General features: G+C 33.6%; 1 protein-coding gene across 1 annotated transcript in view; it reads left to right on the top strand.

Annotated features, from left to right (window-relative positions):
* The window catches only part of mRpS35 (mitochondrial ribosomal protein S35), a 49,682-nt gene that overhangs the window by 7,241 nt on the left and 16,958 nt on the right, over window positions 1-25,483 (top strand). The window contains exons 2-3 of the mRNA XM_035357243.2: window positions 12,349-12,434; window positions 16,493-16,718. Coding sequence (XP_035213134.1) covers window positions 12,349-12,434; window positions 16,493-16,718 — 312 coding nt within the window. The remainder of the gene's footprint in view (window positions 1-12,348; window positions 12,435-16,492; window positions 16,719-25,483) is intronic.

Raw genomic sequence — 25,483 nt, 5'->3', positions numbered from 1 at the left:
AATAATGCAGATGTTGTTAAGTTAGGCTAAAATTATACTTTACTGATTCCAAAGAATATCTGTTAATATAGCAGATTGTGCTGTTCCTTAACTTTCTGATTTGATCCAGCTTATTATTTTTTGCAAGCTCATATAATTACAGCAACTTTATGAAAACTAAAGTTTGAATTTTCGATTATGTCAAAATGAGTTTCTAATTCTGGAGTTAAAGCAAAAGTATGTTTTGATGCCCATTAAACAAAAAAGTGGAATTTCTGCAAAAAATGGATACAGATAAATCTGTCTCAAAATTATGCACGGACTATGGCATTGGAAATCCAACTGTATATGACATAACAGAAAAAGAAGCGTTATGAATTTTTTGTGGATTCCGAAACCCCACTCGCAATAAATAACATAAAAATTATTTGCCATGCTAAAAGTGACGATCATGACAAAATGATGATTCAGTGGTCAGACAGAGACACAGCAAGGGCGTGCTGTTGACGGGTCCAATGTTAATGGCTCAAGTAAAAATATTTCATGACAAATTAACTTAAAAACTGAGTTCACATATTCAACAAATGAACCAAATTTTAAAATCGCCGTGGTATAATGCAATTTTAAATTTCAGGTGAAAAAGCTTCAGCTGATACTGAAGCTGTTTAACTATTTGCAGATGAATTCATTGAACTCATTAATAGTGAAACATTTTCTCCAGGACAAATTTACAGCATTGATGAATCTAGTCTTTTCTGGCAATGTGTATTGCGAGATACCTTGACAACCTCTACAGAAAATGCTGCAGCTGGTGTCAAAGATTCCAAAACTAGACTAACAATTTTAGCATGTGCAAATGCTGCAGGAACGTACAAGTGCAAACTTTTCGTATTTGAGCATTTAAAGGAGTAAAGATTTTCCCGTTATATACGATGCAAATAAAAGAGCATGGATGACACAAGCCTTAATGTATGAAAGTTTGAAAGTCAAAGCTGTATGAAGTTTGAAAATCATTTCATACCTGAGGCTCGGCAAAATCTGAATGCGGTTGGTTTACCTGATGACACAAAAATTGTCCTGATTGTAGATAGCTGTTTGGCTAGTATTTCACTTAAAGTTTTAATGAAAGCTAACGTATCCGTGTTATTCTTTCCTCCAAACTCTACATTCAGCCAATAGATATTGGAATAGTGCGTGCACTGAAATGCAATCATAAAGTAGCATTTTTAAAATCCATGTTAAATTTCTTGAATAATGGCAAGACTATTACAGAACTTTTTAACTATTTGAGTATAAAATCTGCTGTGTGGAGCATCACAAGATCGTGGAACAATGTGCCTCCAGATCTATTAAAAAATGCTTGGCGTAATTTATGGCCAGCTACCGTATTTCATGGTGAGGATTATGAAGATGATAGTCGCAAATTTGAAGGCTTTCGGATATTACAAACTACAGGTGAAATTTTCCAGTTAAAGGATTTTGTAAAGAAATGTGGAGAAGCGGTAATAAATGAAGATGATATAATAGAAGTTTTGCATTGCAATGACAATGCTCCAATCATCAGTCAATTAACAGACGGTGAAATCTGTAGTATGGTTCTAGATCCAGAAAATACCGCTACCGATAGTGAAAAAAGTGACAGAGAAGTTATTGAAAACAGAAAAATTCTGATTGACAAGTTAGTCAGAATAGTGGACACCACAACCACAGGACTTGAACAGTGGAACTTTGTAACTGAACATGAAAATTATGTCTGTCTAGAATAGGGTTTGGTAAAGCTCGATGATTTGAAGCTCGGTTAAGCTCGAGCTTGATTGTTTTTTCGGGCTTTCGAGCATTTGAAGTTGACATACTTACATTATCAAAAGACTTATAATGGACTTATATTTTAAATAGTATTTTTTAGAAATTTAAAAGAAACTTTTTCTTTACTTATACATGTATTTATGCATTTATATTAATGAAAAAATATTTTAAAAACACCAGTGCATGTAAGTGATTTATCTGATAGCTTCGACCTAATTTTGGTGCAAAAATTGTTGGCCGCATAAAATGCCCTCTCAGAATCAGTTGACGTTGGCTTTATACTATAAATAGTTTCAAGTAACCGCTTTAAATTTATGGTCAATTCACCATTACTTTTTTACAAAGTAAATTCTTGACTTAATTTTTTAAAGCGGTCGCCTTCCGGTAGATTGCTGGTTGGAGTTTCTAATAGTGCTCTTAAGGTGTTCTTTAAGAGAAGCACCAACTTTGGTAGTTGTTTCTGCTTCACTGCTTGATTTTTCATTTGATGAATTTAGTGATGAATCTGGTGACGAAAATAAACACTTCATCAAAGCTGCTGCTAGTTCTATAGAAGCTTTTGATGGTGTTTTATTTAAGTTGTTTAGTGCATTCATCAAATCTATGATGTTTTTGTTGATCCTGCTATTGATGTAAAAATCGATATTTTCAGAAAGAGGACTACTTACTTCAGATTATTGTTCAGTTAACTTCTCTCGCATACAGTTGATAGAAATATTTGCTGTTCGTAAAGTGGCTTGTGTTTCACCCATAGCTTTAAGTGCCACTTTAATTAGTTTTAACGCCAAGACTTCCAATTTTATTAATTCCAGGTTTAAATTTGTTAAAAGACGTTCAGATCCAAGTTCAATGAGAACATCCTTTGTAACGTCATACAATTTTACAAATGTTTCAAGCATATTCAGCATTGAATTCCATCTGGTTTTACAATCCAGAGAGAGTTGTTGCTCTGTCTGTAATTTTTGTCTACATTTAGATCTGAACAAATCTGAATGCACAACAGAATTTTTGAAAAAAATTACAACTTGTCTTAATATTTATGTTTTCCTTGAACGATTCATTCTGTAATTCAGTTTCATTAATGCTCAAACCATTATCAACATCAGCAAAATCATCAGTCTCTCCTGAACTGTCTATACTTTTTTCTGTCCATGATTTTTCTTTATAAAAGGTTTTTGTAACAGCCAAATGCAAGGCATGCGCAAGACATGTTTGATAAAAAGCAGGTGATTCTTTTGTCTTCTAGAAATATGTTGACAAATAAATTTTAAAAAAATACAGAACGAAAAACATTTTGTATGTACAGAGCTTGAAAGCCTGTCGGGCTTTGATTCGAGTCTCGACTACTCGAAAAGGACCAAAAATTATCGAGTATTAAACTCGAGCCTAAGCTCGTTCTAAACTCTAGTCTGGAAAATTGAAGAGAAAATATTAGCACGAAAAATGAAGCAACTTAAACAATTTATATTCAAAGAAATGTTTAATAAAGTAAACAAATAAATATAAAGCTTTTTTTTTTTCAAAGTTTGATACCCTTTAGATCATAAATGCTTCATGATTTCATATTTTTAATTTTGTAATTTTTATATGCCACCTTACTAGATTTAAACTGATGATCTATCTAGCATCTGGAAAAATCTCAAAACCGGAATCTCTGAAGTCCCAACAAGTCCGGATCTCAGACTTAGTACTGTGTTATGATACTTTTACAAAAATTTTTTTATTTATATTCGTATTATTATTATTTAATACTAATTAGTGATAGCTAATATATTTTGATTTAAATAAAATTGATTTCACCAGTTTAAATTAAAAAGCTCTTTTTAATTTAAACTGGTGACTTAATGAATCTGTTTAAAAAGCTTTCATGAATAACCATAAAAATAAATGGTCACGGGGTCTTTCAAACTGTTTTGTTATTTATTACGAGTAAGTTATTAAATGATAAAGATTTTTAACAGTGAGAGAGATGTGAATTTTAAAAATCGACTATGATCATTTGACATACACTAAATGAGACTTATTAATAGTAATGAATTATGGAAATGTTAGCAAATTTTGAACTTTGTTATTTGACTTAAATGATATCTGCCTATGAAATATTTTTATACATAATTTATAACTGTATTATTAGGTACTGTGATTTTTAAACATGATACTACATTATTATTTTTATATTATAATGTAACAATACAGTCAAAAGTCGTTAATCCGGACTCGTCGGGACTTTGGCAATTCTGGATTATCGATTTTTCCGGATTATAGATCACCAGTTTAAATCTGGTAAGATGGCATGCAGAAATTATAAAATTAAAAATATGAAGCCGTAATTTATGAAATAAAGAACAATTGTGATCTAAAGGGTATCAAAATTTGAAAAAAAAAAAAAAAAAAACTTAATATTTATTTGTTTACTTTATTAAACGTTTCTTTCAATGTAAGTTGTAAGTTGCTTCGTTTTATGTGATAATACTTTCTCTTTAATTCTATAAACAGGTATAATTTCTTGTTCAGTTACAAAGTTCCGCTGTTCAAGTCCTATAATTGCTGTGTCGAGAATACCGACTAATTTGTCAATCGAAATTTTTTCGTTTTCAATAACCTCTGTGTTACTTTCTTCACTATCGGAAGTGAATTATAATGACGAGGAATTTGATTTAAATCATATCAAAGACGGAGTACATCGAGATGAAATACTACATTTAGTAAGGAATTATAAGCCAAATAAAATAAAAACATCTGCCCTAAAGATAAGGATAGTGCTGACAGATCAACTTAAAATCATTGCGCACCACGGCCTCTCCCCCCCCCCCCACCGCAGAGCAGCGTGAAATTGATAAACAGTTTTCGGATTGTTTAGAGAAACAAAGTATATGCCTTTATCCATTTTTTGCAGCAATTCCACTTTTTGTTTAATGGCCATCGAAACATGCTTTTGCTTTGTAGATCCTTTGGCAGCTCCAGCATTGGAAATTCTATTTGACATAATCGAAAGTTCAAGCTTACTTTTATAAAATTGCTCTAACAGTCTGCAAAAAATAATAAGCCAGATCCAATTCGAAGATTAAGGCACAACGTAATCTGCAGCATGAACTGAAATAGATAATTAGATAATTTTAGCTTATACCGTCCGTTATACATTAAACGCGCATGCATAAATGTATTATGCGCATGCGCAGCCGTAAAGGTCTTATGTGTTGGCTTTAGTTTTCCACATGCAAATTTTGATCGGAGGTCGATTAGCGGTAAGCTAACGTGGTTGCCGCTGATTGGCCGATGACGTCAAGATCGGCAGGTTGGCCGAGTATTATATATATGTACGCCGGTATCGGCGAATGTCTTGTTCTCTTGTGTGATTATCAGTTAGTATTATGCTAGTTTTTCTTTTACTTAAGGATTCCCCCCCCCCCCGGGGGTCGACGTAGAGAATTCTGCGAAGCTACTGGCTAGGATCTGTACTTAGGCAGTCTCGGCCACGGGGGATAAAATTTATGAACTTGGTGGTTCTGAAGCCCCTGGGAAAGGTCACTTATTGGCCGGCCCCGGGGACTGGCATATCCTGAGCAGTGTGGAACCACAGCCGGAGAGCTAGTTCCCCTCGGTTTGCTGGGTAACGGCCCACTGCGGCGGGCTCGCCCATGCGACTGGTAGGAGCAACTTGATGACCGGTGCTGCCTGGTGTCTTTCCAGGTGGTGCATTGCTCCCTTGGAAGGGTCGAAGTACCCAAAGGAAAAGTGGACCTGTAATGTGATTGAGTTCACGAGGCAGGAAAGCCCAAATTGTTGTTGTTGTTACTTAAGGATTTTAAATGTAAAGGCTACAGTGTTAGCTTATTTTATTTTATTTATGGAATAAAGCATGAATTTTATTTAGATTAGTCTTAGCTTTATTTAAGGGAAGCAAAATATGCTTTGCCTTTATCATCGCTGCCAACATTACGCGCATGCGTAAACGCCTATGCGCAGAAAGTTTGTAGCTTTGAGGTCCGGATTATAGATCATTCCGGATTATGAGTGTCCGAATTAACGACTTTTGAGTGTATTATAAAACTGAGGGTTTCTTCATGAAATAGTATTTTTTAATATATTAGTGTTAAAACATAATAATTGATTAGCTGCAAACTGAAATATATGTATATATATACATATATATATAAGAATTAACTGTTTATAGTATACAAATCATTATTTTTATACTGTTATATATATATATACATATGTACAGACATGCACACATACAGTATGAAGTCTGAAATCCAGGCGTCCATTATCTGGAATGATCTAAAATCCGGACCTCAAAACCACCACCACCGTTTTTCTATTAGGCTTTACGCATGCGCATTTAATTCTCCCCCCCCCTCTGCACATAATAAAACATCTGGAGAGTCCTGATTCTTAATTTCACTCTGACACCAAATAAAATACCTTGTTATTGAAGAAATAATTATTTCAGCATAAATTTGTATGGTCAGTAATTTGGCCCTGTTGCTGCGTATCTGTTTGGCACACATCTCAAACCAAAACATTCCACATAGATTCATCATTGATCTAATGCCAACCTGGCGAATTATTATTTATTATATTTTCCTTTCATCACCGCATGTTTATCAAAACTTGACAACTTGAGCAATGACTCATGTAGCGATGCTTAAACAATTTTTTTATGTTAGTAATTGAATAATAAAGGACTGTGGTAACCTTTTATGTTGACTTTACGCTTTGCGATGATAACAGATTTAAGTTAAATGCGCTAAAAAATGTTGACGAGGAAAAATTTACCAAAAATTTCTTTCCATATGCTAAAAATAGATTTTGTTGATGATACTCATAGACCCAAAGATTACATTTAGGGCTATTTGAGTTAAGAATAACTGATTTGTTATTCACATAAACCCAGAACCAGTGCCAGAGTTCATATCGCCGTACCGAGTCGCAGAATTTAGGACCCACAGAGACTGTATCAGGTGGTAAGATAGCTAGCGCCGGCCCTCAATAAGGTATATGTATATGTGAGAATATGGCCTAAAATTTATGTGGGAATTTATTTATTCAGAACTCTGATAAGCCTTAAGCATGTGCAAGAAATAGACATAAGTATAATAAATAACTAATTCAGGCTTAATTGTTTCAGTGCACGATAGAAGCAAGATAAAATTTAATGGAATAAGTTGTGGTTAGTCGTCAAGCTCATGATGCATAGCCAAATATGTATAGTGAAGGATAGCTAAATTTGATATAATGATAGCCGCTAATTTTAAAGGTTTTCGGATATCGCAAAACAAAGGTGAAATTTTTCAATTAACGGATTTTGTAAAGAAATCTGGAGGAGCGGTAATAAATAAAGATGATATAAAAGAAGCCTTTTATTGTGATAACAATGCTTTCTCAATCGTCAATCAATTAATGAATGGCGAAATCTGTAGTATGGTTCTACATCCTGAAAATAGCACTACCGATAGTGAAGAAAGTGACAGAGAAGTTGCTGAGAACAAGAAAATTTCGATTGACAAGTTAATCGGAATTCTCAAAACAGGAATTTCAGGACTTCAACAATGTAACTAAACAAGAGATTATGTCTGTGTACATAATTAAAGAAAAAGTATTAGAAAAAAAAAAAAAAAGCAACTTCAACAACTTACATTGAAAGAAATATTTAATAAGGTAAACAAATAAATATTAAGCTCTTTTTTTGTAAATTTTGATACCCTTTAGATTATAAATACTTCATTATTTCATAAATCACGATTTCAAATTTTTTATTTTATAATTTCTACATGCCATCTTACTAGATTTAAATTGATGATCTAATATCCGGAAATATCCCAAATCCGGAATTGGTGAAGTCCCGATGAGTCCGGATTTTGGACTTCGTACTGTATAACGTTTTAGTATGTCAAAATGATAAAATGCTGGTTATGCATTTATCTTGTTTTACAGAAATACTGATAATTGCATTTTTGCGTAACATGATTTGATAATCATATGTGCAAGTGATATGTGAATTTATATATTGATGCCTTTCTGTTTATTTGCATAGTCATAGAGAAATGTAGTAGAATTTTGCAATTAATTATTGGTTAACTAATATTTTTATTTTGAAAGTTGAGTGAGTAATATAAGGCAGTGATAATTTCATATTTTCATTCTCCTACTGATAATTTTATAAAGCTTGTTCAAAAATATAAGTTGTCACGTAAATGAATAATCATAAAAATGTAGTTTTAAGTAAATATATTTATCTGATACTACATAATTCAAACAGAAAAATTCAACAAGCTCCTGGTCTTGACTTGAACCGCAGATCTTCCCGTTGCCAGTTGAATATACTAACCTTTTACATCACAAGAGCATTGCATAGGGGAATTTAATAATTCTTTACAGTTTCCTTATTTAAAGGGTGATGGGAGAAAGCAATTAGCTGTATTCAACCAATTTTGACTCGCATTTTAGTTCAGGTGCTACCGTGAAGTTATATTTTTTGTCATCTTGTAGAGACATTAGGTTATGTTGATGCTGGAAACATGAAAAATGAGCAATGTCCTCACTAGCACTCGAACTTGGACCTCTCAAATACATGCCGAGTGTGCTAACCATTACATAATGAAGGCGTGCAGAAAGGAAGGAGAAAGTACCTTATAATCCATAATGTGAGAAAGCAGTGGGCTTTTGCTGTTATTAAAACCACAGATCTTTCAGTTCCCAGCTGAATAGGATATCTGCTTATACCATCTATAGAGGCATGCAATAATTCCTTGGAACTATTAATATATAAGATCACGCAAAAAATATGTCATAAAAATTTTTCTAGAAATAACTAATGTATATCGAGTCAGTCTTATTAACAGCTTAAATTCATTGGATTTCTTAAATCCCATACACTTGTAAATACATCAAAAAAAAGGCCGGATATCTTAATATCATAATTTATAATTTTGTATACCGTTTCATAAGTAATGCATATTTGTCATAATTTCAGGTATTTTGTGCCTTACACTTTTTTGTTTGTGTATCATAACAATAGTTCATAGCAAATTAATTTTGTCTGCCATTCACTCAGCCTATTGCTAGCTGAGCAGTTTCTCATATTGTGTGGAAGGGGGCGTCCTTTTTAATTTTTTGTAGTTTGTTCTAAATGCCAGTCTCTAGAGCCGTGTTTCTTAACCTTTCTAGCGAGTCGCAAGAATCTGAAAATATATCTCCGCACCCCATTGAAAAATGTGTTTTAATTTTTTTAGTCTAGAAAAATACATTTTTTGTGAAACTTATTGTGTATTGAAAAACACTGTATATTTTATATAAATACAAAACAATATTTTTATTAATGACTAGTCTATTGTTGTTTGTTCATTATTATATTGGCGAAGCGAGGTTCATTTTTTGAAAGACATACGCTTAAGTCATCACTTGCATTTAAGTGATTTCTCGCTTTAGTTTTTATATGCAAAAGCGATGAAAATCCCATTTCGCACAAGTAGGTGGTAGCAAAGGGTAAGAGTAACTGCAGTGCTCCGTTCGCCAACTCTGGATAACGTTGTAACTGTGAACACCAGAATTGTTGCAATTCTAATTGTTCGAATTCCATTTGAACATGTTCACTTGCTCACATTTCAATAAGTTGATCTTTTTTCAGATCACTATCATCCATCAAATTTAAGTCAAATAGAAATGGATCCAGTATCCATCTCTGAGTTTTGGTAATATTTCCGGTAGAAAAGGTGGTATATGTTTGGTGTATTTTAATCATGGCAAAGCACACTAGGGCTATCTGCCTAAGGAGAGGGATGCTTTCGTGGAGAACTTTCAAAGGGAAACTGGCTCGTATACACGTTACACATGGCGAAAACCACGAAAACACCCATGCAGCCAGCTCGTTCGCGGGATTCGAACCGAGCTACCAGTGGTCAGCGGCTTTACCGCTCGGCCGCTGGTAGGTCCTACGGTAGAAAAGTATCCATTGAATGATTCGCTCAATCATCTCAAATATATTACAATGTCGTGTATAATTGTATTCTTTTCATTTTTCGCAATAACAGAATCAAGCAAGGGAAAGTTTGCAAAATTCCCCTTTTCTACTCGACGTATCCAAATTTCTAATTTTGTGATAAATGAAGATAATTTTTCACTAGATGTTACTAGATACCAAATCCTTGTATTGATAGATTCAGTTCATTTAAATGGCTAAATATGTCTGCTAAGTAGGCCAGCCTCAGCATTGCATCATTACTCTCAAAATCTTTTACTAAATAACAGTTTTGACTAGTCAGTAATTGAATAATTTCCTCACGCAATTCAAAAACTCTGTTAAGCATGCGACCCTTAGATAACCATCGTATTTCGGTGTAATATAGAAGCACGGTATGATCAGCAAGGATTTCTTCGCAAAATGCACGAAAAATGCGATGATTAAGTGCTCGCCCTCGGATGTATTTTACTACATTTACTGCTGTAGTTAGATGTTGTTTTAAACTTTCTGGCAATGCTTTCGACGCAAGTGCATGATGATGCAACATGCAATGCGTTATTATAACTTCCGGTAATTCTCTTTTCGTATATGAAAAAAAATCCTGAATTTTTGCCTAACATTGCTTTGGCTCCATCAGTACATATTGAGCCAATCACATTCATTGGTAATTGATATTTAGTAAAAAATCTTTGATGCAATTGAAAACATCAATTCCTCTCGTATTCACCTCCAGTGGCTCACAAAATAGAAATTCTTCTATCACCTCTTTTTCCTTCACATACCTGACAAATACGAAAAGTTGGCTACAATTATCAACATCAGTTGACTCATCCAGTTGCATGCTTATTTTTAGTGGACTGATTTTTATGTCTTCAATTACTTGCATTAAAATATCTTCACTGAGATCTTGTATTTATGATCGTATAATATCATTCGATAATGGAATCTGTTGGATTTTTTTTATGTGCTTCCGAATCTAAAACTGTTTTAGCAATAATTAAAGCAGAAGGTTTAATCAACTCTTCAGCGATCGTGTGAGGTTTCTTTTTTTTTTTTTTCACATAAATATGCCACTTGATATGACGCTTCTAATAAAGGTTTTTAAATTGCTGGTCCTCACAATTTTAGGATAGTTCCACTGGTATCAAACCGAGCCTTCTTTAACTTCAAGCTGTTCATGCTATGTGCTTTTTCGCCACCATGCAGATTGTTGAAATGCTGTAATAACTTTGATGGTTTGAGATTGCTGTTTGAAAATATCTTGGAACACAAGATGCATTGCGGTCGTTGCGTGCCATCTTTTTCGGTTGTGCAGGTAAATCTATAACCGGTATACTTATCGTTCCATTGTCGTTTTTTTGACATAGTGGGGTTCACTATAATCGATTTAATTATTTAGAAATAATGTAATATAATATATATGATGTTCTTACATTTGTAATATCACTGAATCCTATTCGGCTTGAAAGGGCAATTAAGAATGTATTAGTCTCAAGAGGTTTCTGGACACGTCAGAATACACAATACACATGTCGCAGACACCATAGTTGACTCAACCTAACACAGGCGCAGTAGATGCAGATACAAATCTGTGAATCCGTAGATTCCATTGGAGTAGCACATATTGAACTCAGCGCATGCGCAAGCTGGGATAACGTTCTCCGCTTGTATTCCCACAAAGTTTTTTTCTTTTCTCCGTCACCTAGCTGCCTGTTCGCGTTCGTTTGTAGCGTTTAATGCCTTTTTGTAGCGTAGTGTATACGCCCATCGGCACCGGCTCTTTCCTGTGTCTTTTGCCGATAAGTGAGCTAGGTGCTACCAATTTTTATGAGCTTCAATATTGGGGACACTATTGCAGATTTCAAATATTTTATTATAAGAACTTTAATAAATGATATTTAATAACTTTTATGGTTAGGTAAGGGCTTCTCCCGCACCCCCAAAAATACATTCCCCCACCCCCAGTTAAGAACCACTGCTCTAGAGTAAAGTACCTAATATTGCAATATTGTTACAAACATTTTCCACAATTTCTGTAAACACTGCTGGTTGTGAGGAAAATTTTCTAATTAAAGGTCATTTAGAAAGTATTTTATAATAATGAATGTTTATTTTGTGCTTAAGAAGTATTTAAGAACTATTATTGTTTATGCATTTAAAAAATCTTTATTCCTGTCTACCTACATTACAGATACTGGAACAATCAAGTAGACTTCTACATTGTTTCAAGAGTTTTGACCCTCCCCCCCCCCCCAAAAAAAACAAGCAAAATGATGCTATAATTTTAAACTGTTGGAATTAAATTTTCTTCAAAAATAAATGTAAATTTATTTCCCTACATGTCATTTTTACATTTTTTAGTAATTTGTTTGTATATCAAGAGGGGCAGTAAGTTTAGGGAACCACCCCGAGCGGCAAAAGCTCTAGCTACGCCACTCACCTGCCCACAGCAAAATGATGAGAGAAAAATTTTCCTAGATCTTTAGCTGCTGTGCACGATAAATTATGCCATTTGTCTGTACTATGATTGGTATTATGATGGAACAAAAATTTTCAATTTTCACAGCATTTTTTTTTTTTTTTTTTTTTTTAAATTTCAGATGAGTTCAGAGTTTTGGAATTATATCCAGACGTTAAAGGAAAAAGGAAAGGTGCTGAAAAAAAATCTTTTTTTAGAGATGCACAGGTAATTTACATAGATGTTTGCCACATTTCAAAAGTTCATCTGAAAATCAAAAGCTTTTTTTACATTATCTGCTATATATGAATTGCACATGTAAAACATTTATAAAGCTTTAAAATATTAATTAAATGGCAGTAATATGCAGTGTTTTCTGGAGTAACTATAATAAGAGATTAAAAAATATAGAATATGTTTAATATATAACAGTGTTTTGACATGTCCAGTATCTTGATTCATTGTTTCTATGTTAGATATTTATTTCTGCAAGTTTTATAAAAACCTCCCATAAATTTTAGGCACAGTGGTCAGGTGTCAAACTACTATAGTGTTAATAGTAGGAGATTCTTTACTTACTGTAAAATGAATCTGGTGAATGTAAAGTTCAAGGGCTGGCTGCATTCCTGTTCAGTGATTATGATGTAGGCGTAATCATTGTTTAACATGATCGCTTTTGTTTTAACATTATTTAGTAAAAATGAATGAAAACCACATTCAGGTATAATTCAAATCATATATTTATATTGAAAGACATAGATGAAGTTTTCATTAAGAAAAGTAAATTGATAATACAAATTTAAACATTTAGTTACTTTAATAAACAAAAGATAACTTTGAAGTTGTACAATACTTTGTTTATTCATTGAAATTTCACAAAGAATTATTTAGTACAAGATCTTTTCATTAAGAGTTTGCAATAAAATTTTCTAATACATAAAAATTTTAAGAACTTTTGACATTTCTGCCTTTCAGTTTTAGAGTCCTTTGAAGAATATGAAGTGTATTTCATGATTTGGAAAATGTTAGTGTACCAGTGCTGTCTATATTGTAATCGCCAACATTTTAAACTTTATAACGTTCTTCCAGCCTTTCTTTAATTATTTCCAAGTAAAAATGCAATATCTTCAGTAGAAACTAATGCTGCATTTAGAATATGATGGAATGATTGCTGAAAGGTAATATCATAAGTAGGACTGGAAAAAGGCAGGCCTTTTTAAATAAAATTCAAACTGGTTTTTATTTAAAAAAATCTGGCTGTTTCTCTTCTTTCTAAAGTTTTACATCATGTGTCAAACTTATTAATACGTAATTGTGAATAATACGTGTAATCAAACAAAAAGTTAATCCAGCCTTAACACGTGGTATTCATTCTGGGAAAAATTCTTGGTATTTTCTAATTATCTGAACACCTACTCCAAGGTCAAAGTCACAAATTCATTGCTGACTTTGGAGAGCATTCACAAAGTTCTTGGCTACTAATTTTTCACCAAGCTAATGTTTGAAAGGCAACATCCATTTTAAAAATGATGGCATACTACAAATTCTCTACAAGAAGTGTTGATCATTAAAATTAAAAAAGCACACAACATCGGTGATAAAACATTTACCTTTTTCAAGAAATCCTCCCTTTCTATGCTCTTATTCTCCCCATTTATGAGCAATATCTTTCTGCTTAAAAGTAATCAAAATTGCACAAATTTAACACCCATGTAGCTTTGGCATTATTGCTGGCTGAAAGAGATGTGATTCTTGCGTACCTGAGTTGCCACATAAATAAATTTTGACAGCAGCATATGTTGTCACATTATTATTTTGGTTACACACTGTTTTGCCTCATGAATGCTTTTTCACAAGTTTTCTACAAAGCTGCACTTAGAATTATTTGCAAATGTAATGTTATTTGTAATATATTGCAAATTGTATTGTAAACAGGTATATGTAATATTGTAAGTAATTTGTAAGCTGTGTATTTCCAGTATGTTAAATATTACATGTGCAGTATAATATTATGAGTTGTTTACAGTTATCAGGGTTTCCACGCTACCTGGAAAACCAGATGGTAAGCTTAGGGAATTCAAAAATTGACTAGAAAAGTCAGTGAATTAAAGTATTTTATTCAAAATCTGGAAATTTCATACGGCGATGTCCCAAAAAAGTTATTTTTACGCCAATGTTGGAAGCAATCGCTTTCTTGATGAATTATCTATCACATAAGCATTATTCGGGCAGCTGGCATAGAGCCAATTTTCTCAGCTCCAATCAAATTGTCTTTTAGAAAGGGCAAAGCAAGTTTCCAACAAATTTGGTTACTAATAATCTTGAGAATCGAGAGATTTGCATGCGCATGTACAGTGCATGTTGAACGAAAGAAAATACCTTCCCATTCTCGTATAAAACAAAATAAGTTTAATCCTAGTACACAGTATAGATGGGATTTGGCAAATTTATGATATGCAGTAAACTATACATTTATGATGAGCAATAAGCGAGTCATTTTGGTGTGTTGGCGACAATTTTCAAAATTGTGGCAAGGCTGTACCATATAGTGGGATTTTATCAGAAAATCTTTTAAACTCTTTTTTCTTTTCAATAAATGCCTATTTGTCATTTTGCAGTAAAATAAAAAAATAGTAATCAGTCATCTAGGCTAACTGTTTAATATAGTTTAATATTCGCCAAAATATCATTCATTTTGGTAATGTAATTCGTATCATTTATTTTTTCTTCTTCCTTCTAAATTTATTTATTGTTAGTTAATATTACTTTGAAATTTCAGGCAATTTTCTCTGGCTTACTCCTGGAACTAATTCTAGCAATACCATCACGAAATTTAATGCATATTTTCTTCTTATGCATGCTGCTAAATAAATATAAAATACCTGAATTTATTTAAAAATATCATTAAATAGATTTCTTTCTTTCATTTAGCTGTAAAATATTTGGAAAAAAAAAAAAGACATTTTAAAACCCAGATTGGGCAGATTCTAATCTCAATCTTCAGTGGAGAAAACAATTTCTATTATAGTTATAATAGTAATGCTTTGGGAATAAGTCATATGGTATTGCCAAATTTTTGTGTTTTTGAATGGTACCATAATTAATTTACGTCTCAGCATAGCCAACGCGCACTACGCAGATAGACTGGAATTTTCTTAAAACACATCTGGAAAAGTCAGGGAATTTCATTCTCCTGTTTGAGTTGCAACCCTGAGTTATGTGCTCAGCATGTCTTACATTCCATATATATAAATAATATTTTATGTACTCAAACTGTCGCTGAATACTGACCGCTACATTCAAGGAAGACTGAGTATATATTTGCATCGTGCTGGGGGGAAAAAGAAATAGATTCTATTTATAACAGTTCCAAATTATGTCTTGCAACAGCTTATCTATTGTAGCTCTTAAATATATGTTGTAAAAGTATGGATGCCTCTTTCCCAACAGTGTAGCTTAATAACTCCATTCATTTAACTGTTCAGGTAGACAACAGCTATTTTGTTGATTGTAAAAAAAGAAAACTTCTTATGTGAATATTCCTTGATCAAGAGCCCACCTACAGAAAGAAGTTTAGGTGAGAAAGAAGTTCACGTTTAGGTGAAATAGCTGTTACCATGCTATAATGGTTGCTTCTGCTTTATTTCTCCTCAAATCAAGTGAACTCATAATGAAAATGCCCTAAAAATTAACACAAGACGAACAGACTTCTGTGCAAGAACTTTCTGGAGGGAAAGAATTACCCCCCAAAAGTTTGCACTGTACATATTGCACATTGCAAATATATATATCTCTAATTGATTTGCAGTTGAGGTTGCAATAAAATAGAAGCCATCCCCACCCCATTAAAGAAAGAGAGAGAACATCAACAACACCGGAAACAGAAATACAATCTCATCTTTCTAGTAGATGCTTTCTAGTAGATGGTTGTTAAATGCTTGCAGAAATCAGAAGTTAGATGATAGTTTTGTGATGTATCAGCAGGTGCTGGCCAATACACAAGAAACACATCTTTTACATAGTGTATCAAAAGTGCTAAAGCATGCATGCAGCTCTGTTGCTAGAGAAAGCAATACTATATCCAGGCAACATTTCAACCTCTTTCTGTTTCATCAGATTTTGGCTTTGAACTCATTGAATAAATTCTAGTGACATTTCAAATGATATAATCAGCGTCTCATTCGGGTAAGCTTGATTTTCCTTTTTCAAGTTTTTCTTCCAAATGGCATGTTTCCCTTCCCCAATGAGAATGTGATTTAACATATATTTCTTGTGAAATTTAATAGGTAGCTCCACCTCGAGAAAAAAGAATGAAAATAGATCAAGACTGGCCCAGTGTTTGGCCAGCGCCACAGACATTTCGACCATCTGTCGTCCCATTACCTGTATATCAAGGGTATGATCAAAAAAGAGCTCCCCCGGGAAAATATGCAAATGCTGAGTTGATGAAAATCCCAAATTTTCTTCATTTGACTCCACCTGCCATAAAGCGGCATTGTGCAGCTATTAAACGTAGGTTTTTTTCCTTAATATTCAGTTTTCCACTTCTACTAGTGTAGAAATTTTTAAAATATTATTTGTCTGTAGAAGTAAGCAATGTGTTACTTAGCATTTTTAAACCAAATTTATTTTTTAAATATTTATGTAGTAGATAAAAAGTTTTTAATTTAGAAATTTCGTGTTTATATTTCTGAATTAATTTAGCATATGAGTTAGTAAGGTAAGAGTAATTGCCTGTCATTTTCTAGAATGTTTTATTCAAATTTATTATTTATTTTGTTTAATCTTTTATTTGAGTAGAATATTATTAAACTGATTGTTCCTCTGTATTATTTCTGTCTTTGAAAGAAAAATTTTGAGAAGTATTTTTGGTGGCATAAAATGTAACAATATCTGGAGAAGAAGAACTAACTATGAACTTTAAAATGCTTTAAAGAAATAGATATAGTAAAATATATAAGGATTCAGAGAATTAAATGGGCAGGACACCTGTGCAGAATGGATGGAAATCGAGTAACTAAAAAGATCTTCTCGGCCAGACCATTTGGCACCCGAAAAAGAGGAGACCTGAACTTAGGTGGCTCGACTGTTTGGAAACAGACTTAAGAATTTTAAAAATAACCAATTGGATGTCCATGGCCAGGGATAGAAGAGCTTGGAATTCAATTCTGAGGAAGGCAAGGATCCATCCTGGGCTGTCTGGCCATTGAAGAAGAAGAAGAAGATTATTCCTCTTTCCTTTCAAAATGAAATATATTTTAATGTCTAACACAGTTTCATGTTGTGTCCTTTGGAAGTGATTAGATAAGCAAGTTAATATTTTTAGTCTAAATCAGCAGTTTGAGTTAATATTACAATATACGTATTTGTTTATATTTCTTGTCCAACCTTAATGTTTTTCCAACAGCAGATATGGCGAGCCTAGTTGACATAATGTGAGAGAATATAAGAATCCTTGAAATTTTGCAAAAAATTGTTAGAAAGAATGAATATGAATGCTGGAATGTTATTTTACAACATTTATAAATTTCTTTTACTTTTACATATGATTAAATGGAAGGAATGTGAAAGTAAATGTGGAAAAATTATAAGGGATTTTAAGTACATTGCCTAATATATACTGGAGAAATTTTATAATTATGTACTGCCTTGACAGAATATATATTCAAAACTAAATTCATCAGTTCAGCTTAAGTCTCCTGGTTCACATGCACTAATTCTTCTGAAAAATCTGCTAAAAACGTATGTACAGAAGCAAATAATGCTAACAATAGTCCCTATTTCCTTGTTGTCTTTAGTCCTGGCGAGCTGTAAAAGATGTCTCCTTTTGTGATAAATAAATACATCCAAAGAGCCAAAGCAAATGCACGAAAAGTAAGAAGACAGAGCCAGAGGGATTCCTGGATTTCATATGTGTCATCAATAATATCCTCTACGCTTAGTAAGCGGGTTTGGGAAAAAGTTAGAAAAGCATGCGGAATATATAAAGACCACTCACTTTCCTTTTTGGAAATGGCCGAGTGATTAGCTCCATAGAAGACATTTTAATACTATTGGTGAGACATTTGCTGCTGTTTCTTCTAGCAGATACTATTCACCTGCATTTCTCTCTATCAAGCAGCGCTCTGAAAGAAATCCCATCGCATTCAACTCTTCCAGCTCTGAGCCTTATAATAGAGATTTTACTATGCTTGGAGCTTTCTTGTCTTCTCCGCATCTTGATGGCGTGAATTATGAAATGCTGAAGCATCTATCTTATAAGTCACTGACTGCCCTTCTCACACTTTACAATAGTGTGTGGAAGGAGTGAACTTTTATCAGTGCATGTAGGAGAGCTGTTGTGATTCCTATTACTAAGCCAGGAAAAGATCCAAGGAATCCCACCAGCTATGACCAGTTGCCCTTACGAGTTGTGTATGCAAGCTGTTTGAAAAAATGGTAAACAGCCGCCTAGTCTACTTCTTGGAAAAGAATATTATATCACCTTATCAAAGTGGTTTTTGAAAGGGGGAGAACAATCATAGATAATATGCTCCTTTTAGAGACATCCATATTAAAAGCTTTAAGAAGAAATCACCTTGTCTCACTATGAGAAAGCTTATGATAAGGCATGGAGATACGATATACTTCGGGATCTTCATGACAGTGGCTTGCACGGCAACTTACCAATTTTCATTCAGAATTTCTTGAACACTAGAACTTTTCAAGTAAGGATTGGCTCTGTTTTGTCTGAGTTTTTTTTAACAGGAAGAGGGTGTGCCTGAAGGCTGTGCGCCTTTTCATCTTAAAAATAAACTCTGTATTAAAAGAACTTCCTCCCACCATCTTGGGATCTTTATGTGTTGACGATCTACAGATTAGCTGTCGAGGAAACAGCATGAGATACGTAGAGAGGCAATTGCAGATCACTTTAAATAAGATCCAAGAATGGTCAGACTACATTTTCGAAACAGAAAACTTTGTATATGCACAGGAAGCGAGGTCTCCATCCTGAGCCTGAATTATATCTGAATGGTACAATTGTTCTAGTTGCACCTGAAGTAAAATTTTTAGGAGTGATTTGTTCAACCGAAAATTGACTTTCCTTTCTCATGTCTTAAACCTGAGAAAGAAGTGTTTGAAAACACTAAATATTTTATCAAGTCTATTTTATCAAGTCAAGTCAATTTATATTTTATCAAGTATTATACACAAGTCTTGGCAAAAACCTCTTGGTGTGCAGAGCATTGCTCTGTGCTTCGCATTTACAGAGCGCTTGTCTGCTCTAGACTGGACTATGGCTCAGTTGTTTACAGATGCCCTCGATCTTCAGTGTTGTTAAAGCTATATCCTGTTCACCATCAAGCTCTGCAGATTTGTTCTGTTGCTTTCAGGACATCTCCCGTCCAGAGCCTGTATGTTGACTGAACAATATTTTGACTCTAATATTTTTGTTTATATTTTTTTTTCTAACTGCAGCTTCTGAGTAATATTGCATGAGCTTCAAGCAGATGTATACGTTTTCTTACTCTATAGATTTTTTTATTCATTATCTATTCATATTATTATTATTATCTATGTTTTGTAACAGTTTATGTTTCAGAGAATAGCAACGCACTATGTTGTTCTTCTTTTTAAAGAGTTAGTGTAACTTTTGTTTTCATCATTTGAGAGTATGAGTAAAGGAATTATTTAATTATTGTAGAGTCATAAATAACTAAAGAGATATAGATAGTTATTTCCGAGTAATAAATAGTTCTTGAGGTAACAAATTTGGTGAGAATTTTTTAACATTTGGCGTCCGCTGACTGGACTGTTATCGTAAGTAGAATTCTTTCGTTTATTTATAATGGATGTTTTGAAGTGCAAACGATCTCAATTTAGGAGATTGTTTACAAAAGCTTAAAATGATTTTGAGAAGAATGAAAATGATTTATCTTTAGACGGAAAAATTTCGAAACTTAAATTAGTTGAGGACAAAGCGAAACCCATGATTGAAATAGAACAGACTTATTGAGAAGAATTGATTAAAATTGAAAAAGATGAAACTCTGATAAATAATGAGTTTGATGAGTCAGAATGCTATATTGATAAGTGGAGAATGGTAGAAAGCAAATTAGTTTCGCTTCTAGCTGAAAAGGAAAACGATTCTGTTGTTAATGAAAGCTTAACTCAAAATGCTACTACTATATGTTATCCTAAGCTTAAACTTCCGGTTTTTGATGGGAATATTAAAAGCTGGTTAGGATTTTGAGGCCCGTTTAAAAAGATCGATTATGATCCCAATTTAGATTATCATGATAAATTTGCATATTTATTGCAGTCTATGGAAAAAGGGTCATCTGCTGAAGAGTTAATCAAAAGCTTTCCGCCTGGTGGCGAAAGTTATAGTAAAGCTTTAGAACAACTGCAATCGCGTTTTGGGAAAGAAGACCTTCTTATAGAAGTCTATGTTAGAGATCTACTTTCGTTAGTGTTATTAAAAAACTCTCAGCAGAAATTTTCATTACGAAAACTCTATTATAACTTAGAATCGAAACTTAGATCGTTAGAAGTTCTGGGTGTTGCTAGAGATAAATATGCGGCGATGTTATATCCTCTAGTCGAATCGTCATTGCTGGATGATACATTAAGAGCATGGCAAAGATTCCGAGTTATTAATCGCAGTCAGAGAGAATCTGAAAGTAGTAAGCAAAAAGAGAAAAATGCGTCAACACATCGCATGGATTTAGATGGTTTGCTTTCATTTTTGCTCGATGAAATTGAAGGTGAAGAGAGAGTATCTATAGCTACTCAGTGCTTTACTAAATATCAGACACCTAAGCGTGGGAATGCTAAACACTTTGGTTTCAAAAACTGTGGAGAATATTCCAAAACGCCTTCTGCTTCTACTCTAATAGTAACATCTGAACAAAATTCAACTGGATGTATTTTTTGTGCTGGAAATCATGCATCTGGTGATTGTTTTAAAGCAAGAAAGATAATGTCTGAGGAAAGGCAAAAAGCAGTTATAAATAGTCGCAGTTGCTTTTTATGTTTAGACAGAAAACATGTAATAGCTAAATGTAAAAAACGAATATCGTGTGTGATTTGTGGGAAGAAACACCACATACTTTTATGTAGAAATATCCAAGCTGAATCAAAATCTCCAGCTCTTGTTAGCATGAATAAGGATGAAAATATGGATGCAGTACCTGAACGATATGAAACCCTCGCCAATTGGGAGAGAACAACAAATGTGTTTTTGCAAACTTTAACGGTTACATTGAAATGGTGAGATAGAAAGCGCCAGGCCCGTGCTATTATCGATTCAGCTTCACAAAGATCTTATATTTTAAAAAGCACTGCAGATGAAATGAAATTTGAGAATACATGTAAAGAAAGATTGAGCCATTCTTTATTTGGTGGGTCATGTACTGATGTCATAAACCATGATGTTTTTACAGTGTTCTTGTCTAAAATGGATGGAACTTATCATTGTAACTTCAAAGCTCTTATCCAAGATATTATTTGTGGAAGTATACCACCAGTTGTTAATGGCGAGTGGATTCGAGAGCTTAAAGAGAACAATATTTCCGTATGCGACGATAGTAATGGACCAATAGAAATACTTATTGGCACTGACATTGCAGGCAAGTTGATGACCGGAGGATTTAAATTGCTTACTCCAGGCCTTGCTGCTATAGAAACAAAACTTGGTTAGACTCTTTGGGGAAAATGGTATACGTGAGATCTCGGACAATTCCACACTGCTCGTCACATCCATGTTGAATAAGGAAATATTGATATTCGATCTATGGTCTCTAGATTCACTTGGAATTCTAGATCCATCAGAGAAGAAAAGTAAACTGGAACTTCAAGAAGAAGCAAGAGATCATTTCTTGTCTACTGTAAAGGTGAACGAAAAGAGACGTTTTCAAGTCAGCTTGCCATGGCTTGATAACCATCTACCGTTAAAAGATAACTATGACTTAGCTGTAAAGAGATTAGCTTCTACAGTAAAACGACTAAAAGCTGAGAAACGTTATGATGCTTATGGAGAAGTTTTTAGTGAATGGGAACAAGAAGGCATCATAGAAGAAGTACCAAAAAGCGAAATTGATGTAACATGCCATTATCTACCACATCGACACGTAGTAAAAGAAAACAGTACTACACAAATCAGGCTAGTGTTTGATGCCTCGGCCAAACAAAAAGGATTCCCTAGTCTCAGTGATTGTCTAGAAAAAGGTCAGAACCTTATCAAACTGATTCCTTCAATTCTTCGTAGATTCCGAATGAACAGAATAGGAGTTTCTGCAGATATACGAAAAGCATTCTTACAAATAAGTCTCAACCCTAAGGATAAAGACTACCTAAGATTCTTATGGTATAGAACTGATGGAAAACTGAAGTATTACAGGCATTGTAGGGTAGTATTTGGAGTTACAAGCAGCCCTTTCTTGCTAGTTTCTGTAATTCACCATCTTCTAGAATCCACTTTGAAACAACTAAATGGAAACTCAAAGTATAAAGTGGATATTATTGAGCAATTGAAGAAGAGTTTTTATGTAGATAATTGTTTAGCGAGTGTGAAAAATGATTTAGAATTGCAACAATTCATACAAGTTGCTTCAGATACTTTAGCTACAAGAAAGCTAGAATTATGTGGTTGGGAATAAAGTGACCCAACAAGATAATTCCTCTAGTACCATAAATGTATTAGGAATGATTTGGGAACAATGTGGAGATTACCTTTGACTTAATATTACTAACATCACCTACAATCTACCAGAAATTTTGTCTAAAAGAGAGATTTTAGATACTACACACAAAATATTCGACCCTTTAGGAATAGCTTGCCCTGTAACTCTTGTGCCGAAACTTTTACTTCAGCATCTATGGGAAGTTAAGTTATCTTGGAACCAAGAAGTTGATTCAAATTAAAAATCACAATTTTGTAAATGGTTGAATGATTTGCAGTGTCTGGAAAGAATGAGAATACCAAGATGGTTAAACTGTGATCGTGAGATTGAAAATATCTCACTTCATTTCTTCAGTGATGCGAGTAAACTTGCATATTCAGCTGTGGCCTTTGTTCGAGTACAAACAAGAGATTTGGTTCAAGTTCATTTGGTGCAAGCTAAAGCGAGAGTTGCACCCAGTGGAAAGAAAAAGACAACAATAGCTCGATTGGAACTTGGAGCTACAATATGTACACGTTTAGCATCCAGCATACCTGAATTTCAAACTGATGATATTTATTTTTGGACAGATTCATCTACTGTGCTAGCTTGGATACAGAGAAATGAAGAATGGGACGTATTTGTTCACAACAGAATTAATGAAATAAAGCGACTGACTTCTATTGAATCTTGGAGGCACGTACCAGGATCACTGAATCCTGCTGATTTGCCCAGTAGAGGATGCTCTGCTTCTTATTTAATTAAATCCAGATGGTGGGAAGGCCCTAAATGGCTATATTTATCACCAGAAAAATGGCCAAAAGAAGATTTTAGTGCTGATGAAGAAAAAATAGCTCTTGAGAAAAAGAAAAGAATTATTTCGTCCTTTATAAATCTTAATGCTAGTGAAATAGGTGCTACTAGATTCTCAAGTTATCGTAAGACAATCAAACTGGTAGCGTGGATGTGTCGTTTTGTTTACAACTGTAAACATCAAAACAAGAAAAAGGATGAACTTACTGTATCTGAGTTAAATGAAGCTGAGAATGTCTTGATTCGTTTAATACAAAATGAGTCCTTTAATGGAATAGAAGATAAACAGATTTTTAAGTCTTAATCCATTCATTGATTGTGGTATCATCAGAACTAAAACAGCGATATTTCAAAGAGAAGATACATCTGAGCTCAGAACTCCTGCTATTTTGCCAAGTGATCATCCTTTTATAAGAAGTTTAATAATGGAAGAACATAAGTTGAAAGGACATGTTGGAGTTTCTTATGTCCTAAATTCCTTGGGAGAAAGATTTTGGATATTAGCAGGAAGAAGAGTTGTGTCATCCATTTTAAAAACAACAAGCAAAAAATTCTCTAGAAGTTGTAAATTAAAAGACGGAGACATTGTCTTAATTGGAAGCGATGACAAAAGGAGATTAAATTGGCCTCTTGGTAAAATCATACAATTATATCCAGGTACCGACGGTGAAAGTCGATGAGCCAGAATTAAAGTGCAAAATGGAGAAGCTGTACAAAATCTTTATCCTTTGGAGTTATCGACTGCTGTGGAACTTCCATTGAAATTCAGCGGAAGTCAACCATGTGAAAATATTTTGGTAGAGCAAACTCCAATTGATGATGTACCTGTAGAAACAAATAGAATAATCCATACCCATTTAAAATTGCCCACGATAACCAAATCAGGAAGGACAATTAGAGTTCCTCATCGACTGGACTTGTGAGAACAATGTTTAATTTTTTATTATTTTGCAATACTCAATCCCGAATTTCATATTGCAAGGTGGGAGGATGAACAATATTTTGACTCTAATATTTTTGTTTATATTTTTTTTCTAACTGCAGCTTCTGAGTAATATTGCATGAGCTTCAAGCAGATGTATTCGTTTTCTTACTCTATAGATTTTTTTCATTATCTATTCATATTATTATTATCTATGTTTTGTAACAGTTTATGTTTCAGAGAATGGCAACATACTATGTTGTTGTTCTTTTTAGAGAGTTAGTGTAACTTTTGTTTTCATCATTTGCAAGTATGAGTAAAGGAATTATTTAATTATTGTAGAGTCATAAATAACTAAAAAGATATAGATAGTTATTTCCAAGTAATAAATAGTTCTTGAGATAACAAATTTAGTGAGAATTTTTTAACATTGACTGTAACAAACCATCACTTCATCTGAGGCGTGAGCAGTTGTCCCTTTTGCAGTATTTTAATATTTTATCGCAACCTGAACATCCTAATAAGCTGTGCTTACTTGATAATGTATGTAACACTTTATTTGAAACACGTCCATCCTGTGTACCTACCTTTCCTTTAAGAATTCACCCTGTCATTGAGGAAATCTCTCTCTCTGATATGTGCCTCTAAGCAGTGCAGAATTTTGAAATCCCACTTGGAGAAAATGCACAGATCCAGCTTCTTGATGTTTTCGACCATCATGTGAAGGCAAGTACTAACGACATCATTTACAGACAACTCTTTATTGAGCACATGCATAAATATAGCAGTTATCTTCCAGTATACACAGAATGAATTCAAGTTAAATGTACATAATAGGATGGCATTTGTAATTGAAGATCACATAGAGGGTAGACATTTGCAAGACGTCTTTACATCTG

This window comes from Stegodyphus dumicola, chromosome X2 (assembly GCF_044657685.1).
Source record: "Stegodyphus dumicola isolate Sdum_Otavi_A_Nest chromosome X2, ASM4465768v1".
Taxonomy (NCBI): domain Eukaryota; kingdom Metazoa; phylum Arthropoda; class Arachnida; order Araneae; family Eresidae; genus Stegodyphus; species Stegodyphus dumicola.
Note: the sequence above shows the minus strand (reverse complement) of the source record. Positions and strands in the feature narration are given on the sequence as shown.